Here is a 24102-nt window from a genome sequence, read left to right as displayed (position 1 = left end):
CCCCTCCCCCCGGCTAGCCACCCCAATATATTGTTTAGCCTGACGTCAGATGGTATGGAATACCCCTTTGGCTAGTTTGGGTCACCTGTCCTGGGTCTGTCCCCTCCCAGCTCTTACTGCACCCCCAGCCTGCCTGTTGGCAGGACAGAGCAAAAGGCTGAGATGTCCTTGGCTTGGTATAAGCACTGCTCTGCAACAATTAAAGCATCGGGGTGTTATCAGCACTCTTCTCATCCTAAGCCAAAACACAGCATTCCACCAGCTACTAGGAAGAAAATTAATTCTGTTCTAACTGAAACCAGGACAACCCCAAACACCAAAACCCTCCCAGGGGACCCGTTTAGGAGCCCCGGCGACCCGGCAGCACCTCAGAACCGGCACGAAGGCGGCGCAGCGCTCTCAGCAGGCTCAGCGGGCCGGGAGGCATCGCCTCAGACCCGCACCAAGATGGCGCCGGGCCCCCGCCAGCCGCCCGCGTGGCGGCATCGCCTCAGCGCCAGCAGCGGCGGGAACCGCGAGGCGGCGCGAGGCGGGGCCGAGGGCGGGAACGGGCGCGAGGCGGGGCCGGAGGCGGGAAGCGGCGCGAGGCGGAGGGGCGGGGCCCGCTGCTGGGGGGCGTGGCCAAGCGCCGGGAGCCTCTCAGGGGCTGTCGGTAGCGGCGGGGCGCATGCGCGCTGCGCCCTACGGAAGCCCGGCGGCGGCGGCGGCGGCGGCGGTTGGGGGGCTCTGAGGCGCGGCGGGTGCGGGGCCCGTGAGGGGAGCGCCGGGCACCGAGCTCGGCCCCGGGCGCCCCCCGCCCCTCGCAGCGCCGCCGGCGGGGCCCGGATGCCCGTTGGCGGCAGGGCTCTGGCCCAGGCTGCCCGGCTGCTCGGTCGCGGCGCGGCCCTCGGCCTCTGCCGGCCGCCGCTCTCCTCAGCCGGCAGCCCCCGAGGCTGGTTAGCGGCGAGCGGGGCCTCCGGAGGCCTCCCGGGGGCCGAGAGGGGTGGTGGGGCCCGAGGGGGGCTCCCGGCGGTGGTCGAGGGGCCGGCGGGGGGCTGGCCGGCCCCGGGGGGGGGGATGGCGGAGCAGCGGTACTGCGTGGACTACGCCAAGCGAGGCACGGCCGGCTGCAAGAAGTGCAAGGAGAAGCTGGTGAAGGGCACGGTGCGCATCGGGAAGATCGTGCCCAACCCCTTCACCGAGTCCGGCGGGGAGATGAAGGAGTGGTACCACGTCAGGTGCATGTTCGAGAAGCTGGAGAAGGCCCGCGCCACCACCAAGAAGATCGAGGACATCACGGACCTGGAGGGCTGGGAGGAGCTGCAGGACGAGGAGAAGGAGCTGATCCAGAAGCACATCGCAGGTGAGGCACGAGGCAGGGCCTGCGCCGCTTTTCAGCCCTGCTCGGTTTTAAAACGTGCCACCGACTGCCACACGGCCGTGCATTTACCCTGTAATCCTTGCTGATTTGCTGGTATGATCTTATAAAAAGGTGGGTAGTGCGCTGTGTCTGATCTGTGCCTTACCCCAAAGCAAAGAAGTAGACACTTCTAGAATCGCACTTTGTAATTTCTTTTGTCACAACTGACTGTGCAGAAAGTCTCAGTGACTTATTCCACATATAGATGCTTAAAGGTTCAGGTAAACGTCACAAGAAAGCATCAGTTTTGCTCCAGTTTTATCTTTTTTCATCTTTTTAGTAAGTTATGTAGTTTTTTAACTTCCGTCTGTGAAATGCTCCTCCATCCCCAGTTGTTTTAGGACGTGTTTATACTCGTTATACAAGTATATCTTGTATAGGTTGAGGGATGTACGAGATTATTTCTGACTGCTGGATCAAACCCTTACATTGCTGTTTTACAGAAGCTACTTCTAAGGCTGCAACTACACCGAAGAAAAAAGCAACAGTCCAAGCTAAGCTCACTCCCACAGGACAAATAACCAGTCCCTCAAAGGATCCATTAGCTGCTGTCAATCCGAAGAAGTTCTCTGGCTTCACAGGTAGGACTTAAAAGAAACTGACTCTGAGAAATATTTTTCTTCCAATACCAGTGTCAGAAGTTTTTTAACTTGACTTAGTTCAGTCACTTTTTGCTTTGTAGAAGGTGGTTTAGTTTTAAATGTTTTTTATCAAGTTTGCCAAAAATTCTGACTGCCTTTGTAGGCTGTCAGATTTAAAAGGACCGATGCTTGCATTTCTAATATTCCCAAGGAAACACAGTTAATGCAATAACCCACATCATCAGACTGACTCCAGCACTATTTCTGCACTGGCTAATTTCAGTCGAATTGTGAGGGTACAGACTAAAGATAGCCCAGGTAGAAGAAGAGTTGGAGGTATGGGGAATATAAACCTGTGGGGAACCAGGCTCAGCTCTATTGCTAGTGGACTAAATTGTTTTGCGATTGTTTATTTTGATCACCAGCTTGTTTTTGACAAGTGCTTGACAGATGTCAACAAAAGAGTTCTTGAAATTTTTTCCTGCGTTTTAGCAGTGATCTTAGGCAAACATGCTTCTGTGAAGGGGGAAGACCTATAAGATAGAAATCAAATAGAAGCGTCTGCCAGCAGGAATTCCTTTTCACCAAGGCCTAATAGTGTTTGGTAGAATTAAGGTCCAGAAAAGTCTGGTGTACTGTGAAGAGTATGAACAGTGGGGAAAAAAATGTGGATTTTTTAACATAAATAAAATTTAAGGTCACAAATTTTGATGCAGCACCTCATTATTCAGTTCCAAAGCTTTGTCACCGTATTGGGATAGTTCTTTTCAGATTGCCTGGCATAGGTGCCCTCATCTTCAAAGTCCTCCCCATGTACATTTAAAAAAAAAATAAAATAAAATTTGTCTTTCGTCCAGCCAAGCCAAAGAATTCAGAAGATGTCCCCGCAAACTCTTCCCACAAGTCTAGCCTGTCTGCAAAAAAAAGTGATCCGAAGCACAAGGACTGCTTGCTGCGAGAGTTCAGGAAGCTCTGCGCCATGGTTGCTGACAAGCCTAGCTACAATGTGAAAACACAGATCATCCAGGACTTCCTGCGGAAGGGAACTGGAGGAGGTATGATTATTGCATGTCATTTTCCGCATCTGAAAGCCCTCTCAAAATTAAACTTCCAAGTATTATTGCAAAAGCAAGGGTGAATTAAAATCTGATTACTCTGTAGTCCAAGCTGTTAGCTGTGATGACTTCTGAACAGATGCGGATTAAGTTTTCAACATGAACTGTTTTTTGAAAAACAAATTCAGATCAGATAAGAATGACTCAGGCCAGGACAGTGGCAAATGTTTGTAAGTGCCATCAAATTTAGTGCTGAAATCAGATTTGGAGGGAAACTGTGGGTGTTTCTCCTGAGAAATGACCTTTCATGTAAAGCAGAACAACGTGGTGGAACAGGTAAGCCCCAGCTGTGTTGTTTTTTCTCCAGACGTGCTAATGAGCACAACCAACTGTAGATGAATATAAATTGTGACAGTTTCTAATGGTGTGTGCTTTTTTCCAGATGGTTTTCATGGTGACGTGTACCTGACCATTAAGCTGCTGTTACCAGGCGTCATTAAAATTGTTTACAACTTGAACGATAAGCAGATTGTAAAGCTGTTTAGTAGGATTTTTAACTGCAGCCAAGAGGAAATGATCCGGGACCTGGAGCAGGTGAGTACAGACAGCAGTTCTCTTCATTTGTGCTGTTCAGTCCCCTGGTTTGGAAATTGTATTCTTCCCCCCCTCCCCCACATGAAAGATTGTTAGCTTAACTGCTAGAGTGGGAGACAGTAAATCTTTTCCGGTTTGTTTGTTTTAGCAGTTTTCATAGAGCTTTCTGCCACCTGGAAGCTTTAGAAAATAACATTTGAACAGAAAGCAAGACTTGAACTCACCTGCAAGTTCTTTAAAAAGCAAGACTAAAAAATCTAGGCAAATCAGGCTGCACCTGCTTTGTCTAGTATATTTCTCTTTTTAAATGTTTTATATTGCTTTTTTTTATCACAGATATCAAAAACTGACTCAATTAACAGACCTGTTCCTATGAGCTCAAGTTGGCTTATGGGATTAGGCTAGGTTTGTACTATTGCCAGTGCTTGGATGTGTGCATTTAATTCCCGTGCATAGGAATTGGTAATTGATTATACATGCTTCTGATTCCATTGCAAGATGAAAAAAGTTGGTTAATTAGCTAATGAATATAATTTTTTCTCTTATCTTTATTGCCTTGGTATATACCGCCTTCTAGAGACTTCACTAGACTGATTGAGGTTCTTTGCTTTACAAGAGGATTTATCCTGAGGAAATACAGGGTCTGCGGTGCTGCAGCAGTGTAAATTTAAAAAAAAAAAAAAAAAAAAAAAAAAAAAAAAAAGGCAGCAATGAGGTGATACTGGTGCTCTTACGTAACTTTTTTTGCAAGTGAAATAGCTGAAAAGATGAACCCTGTGTTGTGGCAACTTCATTCCAATGTTTGGTTACAATTCCTTCATGCAATTGGAGCGTCATGTACGTGCCCTTTTCTACTTACTGGTGGTGTCTTAACTGTTCTCTACGTGTAGACCCTCTGACCCTCATTTTCTTTTTGGAGATAGGGAGATGTCTCCGAGACCATACGCCTCTTCTTTGAACAGAGCAAGTCTTGTCCTCCAGCAGCTAAAAGTCTCCTGACTATCCAAGAGGTAGATGAGTTCCTAATCCAGCTATCAAAGCTTACTAAGGAAGATGACCAGCAAAGTGTGCTGCACGATATCACTCGCAGGTAAGGAAAATAAACAGCCTCTGAAGGTTTAGACTAAAACTAGTAGTGGTTATCAATACATCACAGACTAGAACAGATGAAAAACTAGTCATAACCCACAGAAACTGAACTTCACATGTGTAAGCCACTATCTGTGGTTTGATTGACTCCTTGATCTCTGAACAGCATGGAGAAACTTGTATGGCTCCTGTTCATCACAGAGAGAATTTCATCCTTGTCTGTCAAGACATTGTATCGGTACTAAACAAATGGCTTGCAAAACTGCCTTAATGGTACTTAGCTGTAAATTAAATTGCTGTTCCTAAGTAAGTTGGGAAAAGTCTCTGAGCCATTTAGACAGGTTGAAGATTCTTGGTCTGACATAGCTTGTGTTGATTTGAAGCTGAGGGTATTACTAAACTTACTCTTGATGCGTTAACTAACAACTTTGGAAAGCATTTCAACACAGAGGCAAAATTAATATTGGCATTCAAATGTGAAGATGCCTTTTGTGTACTCCTGTGCCTCTGTGTCACTAATAAAATACTTACTCCTTTGAGCTTAAACTCTGCAGAAGGGAAGGACCTCTTTTTATGGAGGCCTTGCCCAGTTTCCTTTTTTCAGCTGGAAAGTAGTGCAGATGAATGTCTACTATGTCTGAATCTTCTCTCTCACTTCAGATGTACTGGCAACGACCTGAAATGCATCATCAGGCTAATTAAGCATGACCTGAAAATGAATGCTGGTGCAAAGCACGTGTAAGTCCCACCTTTTGTTGTGAGATAAAAGCAGAAGTGGGCATCAGCCTCATAAGCCATGAGCAGCAGACCTAAGATTGATATGTTTTGTTCCTGTCCTTGATTTGTTAAAGGTTGGATGCTTTGGATCCAAATGCTTACGAGGCATTCAAAGCATCACGCAACCTCCAGGATGTGGTAGAGCGAGTCCTGAAGAACCAGCAGGAGGCTGAGAAGATGCCAGGCCTGAAGCGAACCCTCAGTGTGCAGGCCTCCCTGATGACCCCAGTGCAGCCCATGCTGGTAATGTTGGCTCCCCCGCAATGGTGACCTACTGCAGAGGAAGAGATGGAGTTCTCATAGACTCTGTCAGAGACTGTCACCTTTGGGAATCAGTAGACAAGTGATTAAGTGTAGCGCGAGCTAATGGTGTAATGCTGATTTTTAGGGATAATGACATTTTTAAAGTGTTTTCTACCATGGAGCCAGTATTTAGTGCAGTTTCAGTGATGCTGCAGAAGCTAAATCTTGACTTGATTTCAGTCCACAAGTGACTTTCCTTTGTTGGTTTCTTTGCTATCATCTCAGAAGTTGGTCCTTTCTTCTGAAATGCTGTAAGCTTTTTGTTGGATTGGAGATTTGTTTATTTTTTGTTTGAACAAACAGGAGTTGAATATTCTACTTCTGAGCTAAGCACACTCCTACCTAAAGGTGCAAGTTCTGTGCCTTTCTTATCTGGAGGAGATAAACACTGAAAAGCTATAATTACTGAGCATATTCAGACAATGTAAAGTAAATGACTAATTAAGAAAAGGAAAATCTGGACTGGATATCAGAAACCCTGAACAGAAAGATGTAAAAAGGACTTCATTGTTCATTCATGAAATTAGGTAAGAGTAGCTTTGTTCCTAAACATGTCAGCCAAATTTATTTTGAACTTCTCTCTCCATATTTCTAAGGCTGAAGCCTGCAAGTCAATTGAGTACGCCATGAAGAAGTGCCCAAATGGCATGTATGCGGAGATCAAATACGATGGTGAGCGAGTGCAGGTCCATAAAAATGGAGATCACTTCAGCTACTTCAGCCGGAGCCTCAAACCTGTCCTTCCTCACAAAGTAAGCACCTATAAATTGCCCCATCTTTTGTGCCAGATTTTACCCTTCTCCTCCATAAACATGACTGAATTTCACAAGTACCTATAGGCAAGGAAGATACCTTTTGTTGTAGGATTTCTTGTTTAATTTCTGCAGATACTTGAATCTGGAAAAGTAACATTTAATAGAACTGTAATCAATTTGTTTTGGTGGCCGTTAAGCCTTGAAACTACAGTTAACTTACCTGCTTTCAAGTCCTCTTTGTGCAGTGCATTTGGGTTGACTTGATGCCAGCTGAATGACTTTGTTATATTTGTTCGTCTCCTTTTTCTATTTATAGACTGCGCTAGTAGTCCGTGCTGTAGTAGAAAGTAAAGTTAGTGCAGATATGCATACACATGCTTCAGACACTGCTGGAGAGAACATCTGCATTGGAGTGAGTCCATCTCTTCAGTCAGTAGACATCTTTTTTTTTTTTTCTCTCTCTTTTTCTCCCTCAAGGTAGCACATTTTAAGGACTTCATCCCCCAGGCTTTCCCTGGCGGGCAAAGTATGATCCTGGATTCGGAAGTTCTTCTAATTGATAACAAAACTGGCAAGCCACTTCCTTTTGGGACTCTTGGTGTGCATAAGGTAAAAAATAAATGTAAAATGAATCCTTTTTTGTAGTTGGAGGCTGTAAGGCTGTTATTCTGCTGACTTAAACACACTAGCATGTGTTCTGTTATCACAGGCTAATTTAAGAGATCTGGTGCTTACTAGAGAATTTGGAAAAAAATAAGATCCCTGAGAAGCCTGATATTAAAGAAAAGGTACTGTTATAATACAATAGATTTGATATTAACTTAATCACAAGCAAGATAGCAAGAAACTTCAGCTCAAGATTTAAAAAAAGAAAAAAATAAATAAAAAAAACCTTGGAAGATCTTGCAATTCTGTCATTGTTTATAGTTGCCCGTAGCAATATATAGCAGATGAGAGGACAGAATGATGCAGATATATGTGTAGTCCATATAAGAACGTCTAGATTAAATAGCATTTAGGATGAGGACAGTAAAGTGACAATTAAACTGTAAGTATTTCAAGTTAAAGGAGACATTAATCTGAAGTCTCTGGAATGCTTGTTTTGTTGTTGTTGTTATTGCAGCAGTAGTGATGGATGTTAGCTTGCCCGAAGTCATTTGTATTTGTTATTTCTCTGTCAATAGGAGATTAATATGTTTTATTTTCTTTGTGCTCTAATGCATTTGGTCTAAATCTGAAGCCTATGCTTATTATAAATAAAAGATTATAAGATTATGGGGATAAAAATACATCTTTTTTTGTTTCTGTGATTTTTTAAAACTCCATGCTGCTACGAGTGCAGATTTCTTTTAATTGATCTTAATTGTCTTGCAGAAAGCTGCTTTCCAAGACGCCAATGTTTGCTTGTTTGTATTTGACTGCATCTATTTCAATGACATCAGCCTGATGGACAGGTACGTGTCTGGCACAGTGTGAGAGTAAGTAGCCTGACAAGTTTCCCAGCATGAACTTGCTGGAATATGCTACCACTGCAGAAGCAGCAGTTCACTTCATGTGTTAAGGCTGCCCATTTACCCCTGTAAATTCAAGACAGCATGGGGTAATCCTTGCTGTGCTAAGGAACATCGCTATAGTAACTGTATTTCAGCTGAGCTCAGTGGGGTTCAGTACTCAGCTCATCTCATGTCCTCCGAAACTAAGCACACTCTTCTTATAGATTTCTATTTTTATATTTTTTCCTGGAGGAATGTTAAAAGAATTGATTGTCTGTTCTAGAACTCTGCAGGATAAATCATTTAGTTATTTAAATAACTTTTCTCACTGTTATGCGACTGGTACTTCATGTTGAAATTCATTGCGTATCCTTAATTATCTATCTCTGTGTTCTAGGCCTCTGCGCGAGCGTCGCAAGTTTCTACATGATAACATGGTTGAAATCCCCAACCGGATCCTCTTCTCAGAGATGAAGCATGTCACAGTGAGTCTGTTAATTAAGACAGTACATATGGTGATCTCATAGGCTGTAGTCTTAGTACTTCACTGCCTATCAGTACAGAGTATTTTCTGTTCATGCATCTTCACATTTTCCAAGTAGAAAGCCTGATGACCACAGCAATTTGACAGTCTTGGTCTTTCCGTAATTCCTTTCCTTTATAGAAAGCTTCGGATCTGGCAGATATGATCACCCGAGTCATCCGTGAAGGACTGGAAGGACTGGTGTTGAAAGATATAAAGGCAAGTGCATATTTATTCTTTACTGGTGTATGCTGGGAATCGGGGAGTAAAAACAGAGTGCTCCGTACTTAATTTAGGTTTGATCTGAGCCTTTTTCTGCTTTTAAGAGGTTTTAAACAATGCTGAGGGAACATGCAGTAACTTTACCTGAATCTCAGTTACTGTCATTTCTTTCCTGAATTTTGGTATTACTTTTTCTTTGTTCTTCTCTTGGCTGTCTTCTGTCATTAGAGAGAACTCCACCTCTCTGAATTTCCTGATGTCCCTGAAATTTCTTGAAGCATCATGTCTGTTTGTATGCACCTGTAGTGATATGGTCCAGCAGGCAGATCACTGAGCTGGTGAATAGAACTGCATTTTAATTACAGCTCTGCTGCTAGTCATGTGACTGCACTGAGCAAAGCAGAGAATCACCACTTCTGTGAAGTGCTTGGAGGTCTATGGATGAATCATACAAGGCTGGGCATCCTTGAAACATTTCTGGATACTTGCATGTGCTGACATCCAGTCCAAGTTGCTCCTTATATATCTGAGCACTTCAGTGCTCTGATACTGCTAAGTTGAATAAAAGCAGGGGCCATCTGAGGAGACAGGACATCATTGTTTGATGGGTAGCTTTCTGAGTGAGGGGTTCTTGCCTTGTTTTGCACAGGGTAATTATGAACCAGGAAAACGGCACTGGCTGAAAGTGAAAAAGGACTACCTAAATGAGGGTGCAATGGCTGACACAGCAGACTTGGTGGTGCTGGGAGCTTTCTATGGGCAAGGCAGTAAAGGTAAGTCTCTGGAGTTAGTTAGAGTCAGAGATCTGTCAGTTCAGAAGAATCTCAAGCTTTTTCCTATGCCAGGCTTCCTGTAGCATTTGGACTCCTACCATAAGACTGGCTCTCACAGTTACTGTCTGCCACAGCCCATCGTGTCCCAGGCTACCGCAAGCTGCCTGACTTCACTGTGGCTTAGTTTGCACAGAAAAGCATTAGGTCTTGGGTTGGTCTTTTATGCAGCACAAAGTCTCTCTGTTCAGCTTTGTGTATGTGCTGATGCTGTGAAGCCATCACAAACCCAAGGTCCTTCAGCTCCCAAAGATGAAAAACAGTTTTGGTTCTTTATTTTTTTCTTTAAAAAGCTGTGGCTTATCCTGTAGAAGATGTGAACTACTGCGCTCTCCCCTCCTACAGGTGGGATGATGTCCATTTTCCTCATGGGCTGCTATGATCCCAAGAGTGAGAAGTGGTGTACTGTGACCAAGTGTGCTGGTGGCCATGACGATGCCACCTTGGCCCGTCTGCAAACAGAGCTGGATATGGTGAAGATCAGCAAGGTGAGATGGTCTCTGGCATGGAGGCGATCAAAGGAATGCTCGGCAAGGGACTTAGTAAAAACCTTCCTCCTGCAGAGCTGCAATTGAGGTGCTGATTAAATTCAGAACTGAAGTGCTCTGCCAGGACTGAACAGTGTCTCAATTACAGCTCAACTGGGTAAATTGCTCTAAAAACCTCCATGAGAACTGAGATGTAGGTACAGCCATCTCCTGAAGATGATGCACTGCCTGAGATTTGTACTCAGACATTGAGTGGGAAGCCAGGCACCATCTGGTTTCTGCCCAAAGTTTTATTGGGAAGAGCAGCGCAAGTACCATTTTTTTGGCATACTGCAATCGGTGAAGACAGTCACTAGATGGGGCTGCAAGTGAGAGATGCTTGTCAGGCTGTTGTCTTGCAGCTAGATAACCTGAAACGTTGGAGTTAGACTTCTTTTGTGAGTGACTGATAAAGGTGACAAATCTTATTTGTCAAGACCTGACATACAAGCAGATGAATTTTAGTATTTATTTGATATGTTGAAGGCCATTTGCATCAAGGTTGTAGAATTCTGAAAAATGTCTGGTTTTATATGAATTACAATTGGAGAGTAACATGGTAGTGGTTTTATGTTTGGGATGACAGTAATTGACAGATGTGTTGCAAGAAATTTTTGTGATCCTCTAGATGAAAGAAACTGCTGAAGCTCCACGCACCTTGCACTGCAAGCTACAGCAAGTTTCATCCATACAAAAGCAATGAAATACATATTTGCCAATTTGCTATCACATTTTCTTTCAGGAACCTCCTCTGTAGGACTAGGTTCGTACATGATCATAAGTGCTATCATTTTGTGTTCTTAATAGGATCCCAGTAAAATTCCAAGCTGGCTAAAAATTAACAAAATCTACTATCCAGACTTCATTGTCCCAGATCCAAAGGTAAGTGCTGACATTAAATGACTGTTTTCCAGCCCTGATATATCAACTTACTTTTTGTAAGTGTACAGATTGAAGACTCACAGTGACAAGCTTGGAACAGGAAATGAAGCACAACTTTTTATCTGAATCTTGCATGTGCATTTGATGCTGAGAGCTTCATGAGGAAATCATACCTCCAGCACCTCTGGGAAACACTTGTGCATCAAATCCTTCCCAGAAGTGAACTAACTTACTTTAAATAAGCAATTAAAGCACAGTTAAAATGCATGAAGCACAATTGTAACCCAGAAGTTGCTATTGTTTTTTTTACTAAATTTACCAGTATGCTTTGGGCTATGTATGTCTGACAGAAAACGTGCTATTTATAAATTGGATTATGTATTGACTGAGGATCTCTGAGTCATTGGAAGAAAGAAAATAGAAGTTTTTCTAAACAAGGTGCCCAGAGGGTGCTTAAAGAACTCTGTTGTTTTGGGAGGGGAGTAAAACCTTTTTTTTTTGGGGGGGAGGGGGTGTTTTTTGTTTTTGTTTCTTTTGGAAGTAGAGGAACACAGATTCATGAGAGAGCACAAGAATGTGATGTGACTTTCTTCCTTAATACTGTGTTTAGAAAGCCCCAGTATGGGAGATCACAGGAGCTGAATTCTCTAAAGCAGAAGCCCACACTGCAGATGGGATCTCCATTCGTTTCCCTCGCTGCACCCGCATTCGAGATGATAAGGATTGGAAGACAGCCACCAACCTCCCGCAGCTTAAGGTGAGTTAATGTGGTGTGCTTGTCTGCAGCATGTCCACAAATAAGTTCTGGCAACAGTCTGTATTTTAAAAGACAAATTCTGATAGGACATGTCATGAAAACACCTGTTAACTAGTGTCTCCAAAGGCATGGTACATTTTCTTATTTGTTCTAGGCTCAGCCTGCTTCCTGGACTATTTTGATGTGAATCTTATATTTTCATGGGGCCTCTTGAGTCTCTTGAGCTGTTGGGTTGTGTTGTGCACTTTCAGGAAAGTTGTGCTGGCAGATAGTTGTATCAGCTCTTATAACAGCCTTCATGGTGAGGAATTTCCTTCCTGAAAGAGTTGATCTTACTCTCTGAAGTGGTTATGGTCATTCCATTTCCCATTAATTGCCTACACTGGGGGAGGCACCTGGGAAGTGACTAAGGGTAGCCTGGCCCAGTTCCATGGCAGAGGGGCCAAACGGCAGCCTGCCTGGATCCCTGCTGCAGCACCCACCCCACACGGCTCCTATACATCCTTTAGTGATAGGAACCGGTTGGCTTGTTGCCATCCCCAGCAGTAAGTCAGCTGTTGATGAGCTCTGTTCTCAGTCTAGTTATTGTCATTTGGGCTGTCTTCACACTGCCTACAGGGATACTGACAGCAGATGCAAGTGCTTGTTACGCCACTGAAGGAAGGAGTGATTCAGCCCATCTGCTGTCCAGCAATCTTTTTGGCTCTCTGTGCAGGTAGGGGAGAGAAAGGTAAAATACCCTCAGCCAGACTGTTGCCTGAGTGTTGGGCAATGGGTGTTGTGTGTTTTTCAGTACAGGGAGCCAGGCACTGAAGAGTTAGTCTGACTTGCTCTGTAACAGGTGGTGAAAATATGTATGGCTTCCCTTAATGGCAAGTAGCTGGGTGGAAAGCAGAGAGTTTGAACATAGTTGACAGAAAAATGGCTACAAAGAGGTGCTGGAAGAAAAAAACATAAGCACAAACACTTCAGGGGGGTAAAAAAAAAAAAGGGAAACAAGAGGATCAGATGCATTACTGCTCGTGTCCAGTATCTGAGATTTCACTATGGCTTAAAGGTAATGCTTTGTTTCTGGTGGGACAGGAGCTGTACCAACTCTCCAAAGAAAAGGCTGACTTCAGTGTTGTTGCTGGGGAGGAAGAAGAGTCCACGGCTGGCAGCAGTGGAGAGAATGAGGGAAATTCCAGGTCTTCCACACCACACAAGACTACTAAAACTCCCCCAAGCAAGTCACCTGCAAAAGCCAAGAAGCCAGAAGGTAAGACAGTACTTCCCAGGGAGAGGAGCCTCAGGATATATTATTTGCCTTCTGTGAGATGCTTGCGGATCCCACGGCAGCTTTTACGTGCATGTCAGGGTTAATAAGCAAAGCTGATTCGACCCCTGGTTTGGCCGGTGTTATTCATAGCATGGGCTGAATAGCCACAGCTTTGAGTTGTGCTGAGACTGGGAAAAGATGCAACAGGACTGATAGGACTGATGATGCTGTTTAAAAGGTTGGTGCTCAGGCAACTCATTCAGACAATTAAAGCTCTCTGAAATAATGCTGTAAAGAAAAGGTATCTTGACCTTTGTAGAGCCTCAGTTATAGTTAGTATCAGAATTACTTTGGTGTAATTTCTTTAGGACTGCAGTCCCTTTTAATCTTTAGATCAAGGTCCTTAACAGAATGTATAAGACTGGTCTGAACAGCAAACCTGCTGCTCCTGTTCCTGCAGATCACGTGCCTTTTGGTTAGACATTTTTGGCCAAGAAACAGTATTTAATTTTATTTGAAGTTCATACATATAACAGGACACCTGGAGGGGATTTCCAGGTATTAGACTGCAAAGACATGAAACGAATTTGCTTCACCAGTGTGCTCACTGGGGAATAACTTGTATCAAATTTATGAGCAGTCTCAGAAAGAAAGTGTGGTGACAGCAAGACAGAAAGCTGAACAACAGTGTAGTCTTTTGGTGCTGAGGGCAGGAAGGTGCCCTGGGCAATTTGCAGCAGATAAACATGTCTTACTAGCTATGGTTTAATTCACAGATTTCCCAGAAAGGGGGGGAAATTTGCCTTTTATGTTTTTCTATCCTCGTTCTTTTCTGCCTACTGTTAATATACAGACAGTATCTAAGCAAGATCACAAGACAATTTTTTGTTTTTAGGCACTAAAGCAATCACTGAATCCCCTCAAAAGCCAGAGGAGAAACGAGGAGAGAAGCGAAAAGCATCTGAGATGGATGACAATGGAAAGAAGGTAGGGACAGCTAGGAAGCAAACACGTTGGGGTGGGAAGAAGTTGAAGCTGTTTCGATTGTCTGTTCACTTTTGCCTTCCATCTGGCAAGTCTGAAATCTTTCCAAAGCAGCACCCTAAATTAAAAGGAAACGTTAAGGCAGAAATAGCAACAATGCACCCTCTTGTAGAGGAAAGCGATTTCTGCAGCTGTTTTTCCCTACCTGCAAAGTTGACACAACTGGGTTTGTTACGCTAAAGGCTCTGTTCATCACCCAACAATGTCCTGCTCTACAAAGGCAATGTGCTGTGATTGCTGAGTGGCTGCTCTAGAGTACTACATATAGAAGAGATGGGAGCTGTAAAGGGAGAGAACCATCCTTTCTAGCTCATTGTGCAGCAAATGGTGGGAGTGGATTAAGAATCACAAGAGCTGTAATTATCTGATAAGCTTGGAGTAGCTATTTGCTACTTGATGTAAACAGCAAGTCCACTCCCAGGGTTGTTAACGTTCTCCCACTTTAACTAAGAAGCATCAGCTTGTAAGGGCAAAGGCATTAAGATCATGCTTACTGGACCACATCAACATCATCAGTAAAGGCAGCATTTGCAAGGCCTGCTAATGGGATAATAATTCCCCTTTGCAAGGGAAGCACTACTCAGTTGCAGCATCCAGCTTTCAGAGGAGCTGTATGGGTGTTTAGTCTTCTGTATGATTCAACAGCAGGCCAAAGTCTAATTTATAGACATCGTTCTAATCCCAGGCCTGTCCTTGGGGACTGCAAGTGGACTTCTTCATGCCTCAAAGAACTCAGTGTAACTTCCAGACCAATCTAGTGTTTTATCAACCTTTGTTTCTCCATCCTCTTCCCCAATACACAGACACTGCTGGACATATTCACTGGTGTGAAGCTGTACCTATCGCCCTCGGTGAAGGATTTCAACAAAATCCGTCGCTACTTCATAGCCTACGATGGTGATCTTGTGCCAGAGTTTGACACAGCCTCAGCAACGCATGTTATAGGGGACATTGATGAGAATCCTGGTGCTAAGCGTGTATCTCCCAAATGGATCTGGGAATGCATCCGCAAACGGAGACTGGTAGCCCCATGCTAGCAATCTGGGGCAGCTGACTGGTCTTAACACTGCTACACTTCAGGAACTCCCTGAAGGGAACAGCTGAGAACTAGGTAGGTGGAAGAAAGGGTGAGATTCCTCTGTGGGGATGTAATGGAAATGAAATGCTCAAGTCCATCAGAGGTAATTCTCAAGATCCATAGCAGCTATATGGAATTAATTAAAACAACTCTGAGGGACACTACTGCTGAGTCCATTTTTCTGCCCATAATGTAGACCAATGCACTTAATATCTAGGTGCTGGTTTCATTTCCGTGGGTTTTTAAAGTTTGGGTATTTTTATAAATAAAGCAATAAAACTGAAATAGCTTCTCCTTTGCTGTCAGGACATCTTTTCTAAAGGTTCTCCTCTTATCAGGACAGGATACCAGACCACCAAATATTTGAAACTGTACGTTGTAGTGCCAGGATAGTTGTGCTGCATGGCTACAACTTACACAAAGGACACATCCTTCAGCTGGTCTGACTTTTATTTTTCCCCGTCTTGTAACATTCAGCACAGATCTATAATACAGTAGCAGTTTATACTTCTGCATGGGTTTCGTATTAAAAAATGAGGTACCAAATAAGCTTTCCTTACAACATTTGGTGCAACGTTATCTGATCATCCTCTTGGAGTATTTGTTTTTTAGAACAAGTTACTTGAATTTTGCTCTTCAAGTTTCAATTAATAAAATTGAGACAGGAATTCTACCATCTGGATGTCAGAATAGTTGAGACCTTCTTAACTGAAGCTGTTTAGAACTACTCTAAGTACTTGAATATTAATTATCAATAAATTAAAATCAATTTTTAAAGCCTGTTTTGCATATGATGATGTGTACTTGCTGGATAAATATGCATGAGCTCCAAAGATGTAGGCTCAGACTGCGTGTGTATGTATAGTAGATGCAAGTTGACCAGCTTATTTCCTCTCCATTGCCTTAGTTTTGAGGGTTCAGAGACAACTTTATGAATATTACAAAAGAGAAAGCAAAGATGAAGTTAGGGTTCTCAGTTATTTTTCTCCCCTTCAATATCTACGTACTTGTTTGTATCCCACTCTATAATGGTATTTAATCATAGTGTATCCCAAGCTTTTTCTGGTTAAGAATCAGAAGTAACTCTGCTTTGTCCTAGCTTGTTGGCAAGAGAAGCAGAAAACAAAGTTAACTAAATCACATTTCAAGTTTATTATAAAATTATAAAGCAAACTTCTGTACCAAAACTAGTAGGTTTAACCATTGTAGTACCAAGAGGATTTTTTTTTAATAGAGAAAAACATGCCATTTCAAGTAGCATATTAACTTTAAAATATTTAAACCATGTACAGTGTACATAAAGGACATAAATATTTCCATTTACTTTATTAGTTTAGATCATTATATTCCTTTGGATTATTAATCACTTTCTTCCAGATTTTGATTTCCCTTTAAAAACAAGTCAGTCATATCCATGAAATAGAAAGCATTTTTGCAAGGGAAAGAATGTAGTCCAAAAAAAAAAGTTTTTCCCTTCAGAAAGCACACTTCAGACTCAGGGTGGGTATATCTTATCTTCTCATTGCTAAAATTTCAACCACTGATGTGCAACTTGATTTATCTGTTGTAGAAAATAAACCTACTCTCTACAATAAAAGTAGATCTGTCCACAGGAGAATAATCTTCCTGTTAAATACCCCCCAGTCCTGAGTTTATTGAAAAAGGACGTGAATCTTCACAGTGAATTTACTAATGAGGCTGTTCAAAGCTTTGTATGTATATTACTGTACCTCTTAAAGAGTAAATACAGTTAATGCTTACCTGCATTTTTTTTTTAAACCATGATGCATTGAACTGTATCAGTTCTCTTCTCATGCTGGAAGCTGTTAAACCTTAAGCCAAAGGTTAGAGAACAACCTGAACAGGGGAAGAGGTAAAACTCAGCATTTTCATTTAAATAAGCCTCAGCAGCTCTTATTTTTATCAAGTTTAGAGGCCACCTCAATAGCGCAGAGGTTCTGTTAACTACTGAGTGACAGACTTCTTTGTCTTAAGTGCTTAACTTCTACTTGCAAAGTAGAGACCCTCCACTCTGTGCCTGTTGAGAAGTGAGTTGCTACTCCTGTGATATTCATGTTAAATATTACAACAGTTTAATTTACTGTTAACTCATTCCCACTTACTGCAAAAGTAGAGGGCTTTGGTGATTATTTCTATAACTGCACTTCCCAGGATTCCAGAGGCTTTAAGTCAACACTTGTTTTTATGCTCTGTTGACACCCATGCAGTGTGTTTGAATGCTCAATGATCATCAGAGCATAAAGGGGAAAGTTGGATAGGAAAGAACTGCAGCAGAAGGTACTCAACTTCACACATTGCTTGAACTGAGTATGTAGTGCCACAGTGGCTGAAAAATTAAGGCATCAAGATTCTGAAACTTACACATTACCAGCCACAGGGACAGGCTACTTGCACTGAGGGAAAATAGGTTAGTTACAGTTTGCTTTAGTAAGGCTTCCAAAGAAACATGCTTTTCACAAGGATAGCTCTAATATTTTGTGATTGTCACCTGTCAGACCACAAAGTCTCTTATCCACCCTCACAAACAAAGATCACAAAATAAATTGTTCTTACTAAGCAGGCTTAATGCAAGAGAACTAAAACTGAAAAAAGGGAAACTGATTAATACACAGAAGCCTCTGCAGTTCACTTCTGCTCATTTTATTGACTCAGGGAAAATAAAGTTTGCCTCTGCTTTCTTCCAGGTCTCTTCTAAAAAGAAAGTCACCTGTACTTAAATATGATTGTGTAGCAATAGAACTCATACACTTCAGCTGTATGTTTTCCTCACAAAACCAGAAAGACACAAGCCTTAGCTTCTTAACTCCTTAATCACAGGAATTCAGTTCAATTTTAAAGCAACTACTGGCATATATTGTAAGGAAGCCTATGAATCCAACAAATCAACAGCAGGCAAACGAGATATTCCCATCCTAGTGGCACAGAAAAAAAAAAACAAAAAAAAAAAAACACAACACCAGGCAAGATAAGGCTGTATGTTTCACAGTCTCAGTCCCCTTACATTTTTCAGTAATACAGAGCCCACCTTCAAATAAAATGGTACATTTTTCCACAATCCCACTAGGCTGGAATTAAGTTCATTCTGAATACGGAAATTGGAGGCAGGCTGCCTGTCCTGCAAGCATAAGTTAAATTGAAAAAAAATGTATTCATTGAAAATTAAATTGACAGTGAATAGTATGTTGCATAAACACAACATGGGGGAAGTAGAATCGGAATTCAGTAGCAGCTAAACACATCACTTTTTGAGTCCCCAGTCTATTTTGTTTATTATTCAGGGGGAAAATCAGAAGCTTCAGTATCTAATATTTGTGGTGGAAAGACAGGCATCTGTTTATCTCCCACCAGTGGATCACGTTACTCTAGAATGTTGGTTGTTAATTATTTCTGTCTGCTGCTGGCAATAACGTCCAGGGAGTCCAGGCACTGTGGTGTAAAACGGTACAGTGGAAAGGGCACAGCCAAACATAGCTTGAGTAAGAGCAATTTTCCCCAAGCTTCATTCATCCCTCACTTCAGCTTCCAGAACAGTCCACATCCTAATCTCTGACCTAACTATTTGTCATAGTTCTGACCATTTCCCTAACAGCAGATGAGGCTTTAAGGCATCACCAGTCTTCCACTTAGGACCTAAAGACATGAACAGCCCTTACAACGTACTGCCTGCATATGGGACATTCGCTCATTCGCTTTCCACACTTGGTGCAGGTGACCAAGTGGCCGCATTCTAGCAGGACACAGTCAGCGGGTAAGTCCATGCAGATTTTGCAGAGGTTGTCCTCTGTGCCAGAGCGCCCAGCACCACCTAAGTAAACAAGAAACCACAGTTTGCATGAGACAAAGAAAGGTATGTCATTGTGCAATCTGTGAGTTGTCTTTAGCAAAGGGCTTCTAATGTACTTTGCACGCTGAAGATTTGGAAAAAGTCCCCTTTGCATCTGCATTAATGTAGGTATACCTGCTCCATCAAATGGCAAGGAGTAGAAGGCTTTAGCTTTTACACGGTACTTTCTGTATGATGAAAAGTACCACTGAGATTCTTAGCAATGACAAAACAACGCAACATTAAGAATATCACTTACCCGTTTGATCGTCAGTGTCAGAAACTGCAACATAAAAAGAAAAAGTTATTTGGTGGGAATAAGAGAAGCTGGGAAAAAAATTGCTCCAGCAGTACTATTAAGCAGAAGGTGAAAGCCTTGAAGGGAGATTACTAAACCAAAACAAACAAGGCTACTTTTTCCTGATCCCCATGCAGAGGTTCACACATTCTGTGATTAGGACAGGTTGTTCAACGAGCAAGAAACTTTCTCTTCTACTGAGCTTACGTAACAGCTACTGCTTCACAGAGATAAGCGACTATCTAGAGTGATATCTCAATCTTTAAGACAGTCGGAATTTATGCAATGTAGCTTCCTAGAGCTACTCTTTCAGTAGCCCCTTCTGCCAGTTTCTTTGATGTTACACAAGCTCACCAATATTGTTGAACACAGCTGAGACACATGCACACACTGGGTAACTAATCAAGAAAAATATAAATTCTATCAAAAGCGTGAAATGCAACGAAAGAAGAATACAAAAATGAGGTGGTTGTCTTGAATCTTTTATCATATGTGTAGGACAAAGCTTGGCGAGATGTTTAAAAAACAGCACTGCTTTGGACAACAGCAAGAAACAAACCTCTCTCTAAAGTCAGAGCATTAAAATATACTTCTAAATGTACTTCTGTAAACAACTTGCAAATCGGGGGGGAAGAGGGAGGGGTGTTTTTCAAGCTAGTAATCAAGAATTGCACACTGGGACCTGAAAGTCAAGCAAGATGCATCCTCTCTGCACTTCTGGCACACCACTATCTCTTCATCAGTCAACCGTGCAGGCGCAGCAGGTGCAGGTCATGCACAGGAAGGTTCCCCTTGTGATTAAAAGGACAGAACCAAGGGACAGATAACCATAGCTGTTCAGAAGCAGAAGCCACAGTCACTGACTATACGTCTCTTCTCTACAGACCAGCTACTAGTCATTGCCTTAGCTAAGGCATTTTCTGGCTCACTTTTTGCCAGTTACCACAAGTCAAGTGATGAAAGCTCACTCTAGCTCTTGCAGTTCTGTCTGTAGCCATACATCATCTGTTCTGTGGGTGCTGCAGCAACCAGCACGATCTGCCACAGCTGTACAAAGTCCTGAGTTGGATGGCACATGGTTCTCCTTTATTGCTACTATGGGGAAGTCACTCTCCACAGCTTGCATAATGCTCTCCTCTTAAACACATACAAACAGTGACAAATAGTGTGCTACTTTCACTCTAATTCGAGCTTGATACAGTACCTCTACTCTCACGTGCAAGAAAAAGAAACAAGGTAAGTTCTACTCCCTTCTGCAACTGTCTGCAGAAAGGGAGAACAGGTACATGCTTGCTAAATTTCTTACCTAGATGCTGAAGGTCTTTCTCTTTGTAAAGACGAGCCACCCTCTCTAACAGCTCCCACTTTTCACAGCAGCCTTTGTAGTTGACAAAGTTGCGAGCAAGAATTTCCTTCAGCTGTCGCACAGACAGTGCATTGATGTCTCCAATGCTTGTTAGATCAGAAAGAGAAGCCTTCCTCCCCAGCACCAGGTTATCTCCCGAGTGAGTAGACTGAAAGGGAACAAAGACGGAACAATTCTTGCTCTCAGCAACCACCAATGTAATTTAAGTAAGCTTTCAACACAGGAATTATCAGGAATTAGTGTTTGGACGTACACGTAACTTCAATTATTCTGTGAATCCCTCCATTTATCCATTTATCCCTCCATTTATCCAAATATAAAAAATATACAAAAATCCCTCCATTTATACAAATCCTAAGATGGAAATAAATCATTCCTATAGTGTCCAAGTGACACCAGTTCTTTCTGTATGTGGAGGACAGGATGATGCTATAGAAGGGGGTTGGTTGCGTCTGCAGGTGGTCAGGCTGAACTACTGTTTAGTCACCCATCTCTGTAGTAACGATTCTGTGGTGGCAAATACAGCATAGGAAACTTGGTGTTCCTTGTTATCTGTCTAATTCCAGGTCACAAACCTCTGTCTCCTCCTCTGTCGGTGCTTCTGGTGTATTCTCAACTCCTGTCATATCAGCTTGGCTTGGAGACACATACCCAGTTGCCTAAAAGAGGGAATAAAGCTTTCACCAACAGCGTATCTCTGTCCAGAGGGAAATAAGCTTGATAGTTCAGTTCAACCGCAAACCCCACCCACTGGAATGGCAAACTGCAGCACGAGGTAAAAGCTAGGCACACTGGCAGAAGATACCTCCTGTGCAGCGCTTAAAAACAATTTTAAAATGAGTAAAACAATTTTTAAAAATGGAAGTGCAGCATCTGACCCTCTGAAGTCCCACTTAATTTAAACCCTGGTAGAGTGCTTTTACAATCAGCTCCCACATGATGTTCTTGTGAGGCTGGGTCAGCAAGAGAACAAAATCTACATGGACATAAGACAGTAGCAGGGCCCCCGACAAGGTCACAGTGCAAGTCCTGGCACTGCTGTGCAATCCTTCAGTATGAAGTGGCTGCAGCATGTGACCCCTGTGATATCACAGCCTGACTGCACACCAAGTATCAGTGCAAGACTCCTTATAAGACCCCTCCACAAAAATACTCAGAGACATCATCAAAGGTCACCTTCAGAGTAACCACACAGAAGTACCTCCTCGGCTGGGTGCTGGATTGGACAAACAGGAGACACTACGTGAAGGACCAGCAGAACCAAAGCTGGAAAAGGGGCAGTTGCTCAGAGCACTCAATAAAGTGAAAGGAACTGCAGTGTAATTCCAGCTGACTACCCTCAGCAGCTATCCTCCCCCTCTGGTTTCCCTACTGAGGAAGGAGACTGCAGCATTACCATCCTAGAGAGGTGATAACTGGTTGATATTTACAAAATTGAGGAATAAAAATGAAAGGAAATGAATAGTAGAGTGTCCTGTGAGTTGAGAAAAGAATCTGTAATATATTACAGGACAGTATGGGAAGACTACAGAACTGAATGTGCAGGTAAAAAATTGGGATGACAATATCCAGAAAACAAAAAGGCCCTTAAACGATAATGTAAATAATAACAATAATGTAAATAATAATGTAGAATAAAAAAGGAGAAAAAAAAATAATGAACTTCTTTATTTTGCATTAGATATATTTGCTGAGGAAGCAGAAGGTACAGACACTTCCACAGCTCCAGTCCACAAGGAACTAAACATACCTATTAACTTATGTAATAGGACTGGGAGCAGATGTCAGACACTGAGTAAACTTCCCATACGAGATAGCAGAAAGACAAACAAAGCAAAATCAATAAAAACAATTCAATTCAAATGCCCTTTACAAGGTTCTTCATAACAGCATTCATCGTCAACTGAAGACTGACAACAGACTTGGGGTTTTGTTTTCTATTGATCTGGGTGCAGGAGGTACCAAAAACTTTGCCCAAATCCCAGTAGGCTTTCCCAGCAGTTTCAGTTGCAGGATTGCTTTAAACTGTGCTTGCTGTCTCGCACATGAATTCAAAAGTAACAACAACTAATACCTACGTACAGTTGTCAACATCAACACACAAAGATCTGTGCACCAACACAGACATCACATGCCAAAGGAACCATTAGTGACAGGAAGTAGCCAGTGGCAAAAAAAACATACGTCTCAAAGGACTTCAAAATCTTGCTTTTCCCAGAGTGAGTGCTCACTATACTTAGCCCTGCCCACCAAATTAAATGCTGCTAGTGCAGAAATTCCACAGAAGCAGCACATTCCACTTCAGTGCAGCAGCATGGCAGTGTAAAACAACTCTAATTATTCTGTAAAAAAAAAAAAAAAAAAAACGAACTCCTCACTCCAAGTTTATTAATATAAAAAAAACACCACAACTGAGAAAGACATGTATAAAATGCAATTGAAGCATTTTGTCAGCTGCTCTAAACAGAAGCCCTCTTGCTTTTTAAGCACGCATCCATAGTGTTAAACTTGTATGGCACGTTACCTACTTGGAAACCTCATGCAGCATCTTAGTAGTTAATCCAAAAATAGAGATGGACAAGTGTGCAAAAGATGCTTCTGGTTAAAGACCGTACCTGTTGATGTTCCTGAGCTCGTGAACTTGAGATGGAATCTGCAGACACTGGAGACGCATCATGTGAGGTAGATGATGTCGTGCTGGTTGACGGGTGAGTCACAAAGTCTTGCTGTCCAGAGGCACTAGTATTAAATGGGCTTGTTCTTATTTGATCTTCCTGGTTAATTACTGGATGCTGGCTAAGAATCAGAAATACCAGGTCCTCCTTTTCACGACACAACTCTGTGGAAATCTCATGGAGTGCCAAATAGTCTCGCAGTTCCTTCACCTTCATCTTTATCAGCTCTTCCCGCTGAAAACCTGTGGCTCGGAAACGCTGGCAGAGGTGGCAGAGGAGGGGACCATCTTCAGTCTGGTTTGAGCAGGACGTACAAAAATGTTTCTTACAGTCCACGCAGATATGCTGGGGAAGAGAAGGGAACAGAATTAAACTGGAGCATGATGAGACAGCAGGGCACAGCAGCCACAGGCAGCGCTCCCACGGCACCTGGAAGCCAAGGTAAGCCATGATCCCTATTAGGGCATAATCAAAACCTTCTAATTTGCAAAAAAGAGCCAAGTATGTACACACGCTCCTAGGTAAGGTAAAGGACTGACCCTAGGAGCAGGCCACTAGATTCCTCACAGATGTTAGAGAAGCACTACGTACACTAGAGACCTACCAAGAATGAAATATATCCGGAAACAATTCCCTCAAGTGACAGGAGATTTCTGCCCCACAGTCTGGACCCGTTCACCCAGTTTAAGCCACAGATGAAACCAAGAGAGATTTAGGAGGCAGCAGACTGCAGAGTGCATCACAGCCAGCTG

The 24102-nt window shown here is 42.7% G+C and overlaps 2 protein-coding genes across 23 annotated transcripts in view; one reads left to right on the top strand and one right to left on the bottom strand.

The window, feature by feature from the left end:
- The first annotated feature begins 703 nt into the window (after positions 1–703).
- Positions 704–15461, top strand: LIG3 (DNA ligase 3). Of its 2 annotated transcripts, XM_084493065.1 has the most exons (19): positions 706–1342; positions 1843–1980; positions 2838–3035; positions 3478–3629; positions 4553–4719; positions 5379–5456; positions 5570–5738; positions 6395–6550; positions 7031–7162; positions 7928–8007; positions 8444–8531; positions 8711–8788; positions 9441–9564; positions 9967–10109; positions 10956–11030; positions 11641–11787; positions 12871–13045; positions 13941–14032; positions 14893–15461. In XM_084493065.1, exons 1-19 carry the CDS (start codon positions 826–828, stop codon positions 15124–15126), a joined length of 2943 nt encoding a protein of 980 aa, XP_084349191.1. In that variant the 5' UTR covers positions 706–825; the 3' UTR covers positions 15127–15461. The 2 variants fall into 2 exon arrangements, 1 of the variants encoding a protein (XP_084349191.1); XR_014684811.1 differs by lacking the exons at positions 13941–14032; positions 14893–15461 and adding an exon at positions 12406–12502 and having other exon boundaries at positions 704–1342; positions 12871–13003.
- Positions 15462–16295: 834 nt separating this feature from the next.
- The window catches only part of RFFL (ring finger and FYVE like domain containing E3 ubiquitin protein ligase), a 32754-nt gene continuing 24947 nt past the window's right edge, over positions 16296–24102 (bottom strand). For 15 of the 21 annotated variants that reach the window (XM_084493066.1, XM_084493083.1, XM_084493072.1 and 12 more), the window contains 5 exons: positions 23291–23695; positions 21251–21334; positions 20616–20823; positions 19271–19294; positions 16296–18993 (listed from right to left, as the gene is read on the bottom strand). In XM_084493066.1, the coding sequence (XP_084349192.1) occupies positions 18812–18993; positions 19271–19294; positions 20616–20823; positions 21251–21334; positions 23291–23695 (903 nt within the window). In that variant the 3' untranslated portion in view covers positions 16296–18811. Of the gene's footprint in view, positions 18994–19270; positions 19295–20595; positions 20824–21250; positions 21335–23290; positions 23696–24102 lie in introns of all 21 variants that reach the window. The other 6 variants (XM_084493073.1, XM_084493074.1, XM_084493079.1 and 3 more) reach the window with 1 other exon arrangement.

Source organism: Aythya ferina, assembly GCF_964211825.1.
Source record: "Aythya ferina genome assembly, chromosome: 19".
Lineage (NCBI taxonomy): Eukaryota > Metazoa > Chordata > Aves > Anseriformes > Anatidae > Aythya > Aythya ferina.
The sequence above is the reverse complement of the archived record's forward strand: the minus strand, read 5'-3'. Positions and strand labels throughout refer to the sequence as shown.

Bases quoted from the DNA above. Each gene is read 5' to 3' on its own strand.
- LIG3 (XM_084493065.1), top strand. From the start codon at position 826: ATGCCCGTTGGCGGCAGGGCTCTGGCCCAGGCTGCCCGGCTGCTCGGT. The intron at 1,981-2,837 runs GTAGGACTTAAA...TCTTTCGTCCAG, and splicing joins GAAGTTCTCTGGCTTCACAG to CCAAGCCAAAGAATTCAGAA. The intron at 14,033-14,892 runs GTAGGGACAGCT...CCCAATACACAG, and splicing joins TGGATGACAATGGAAAGAAG to ACACTGCTGGACATATTCAC.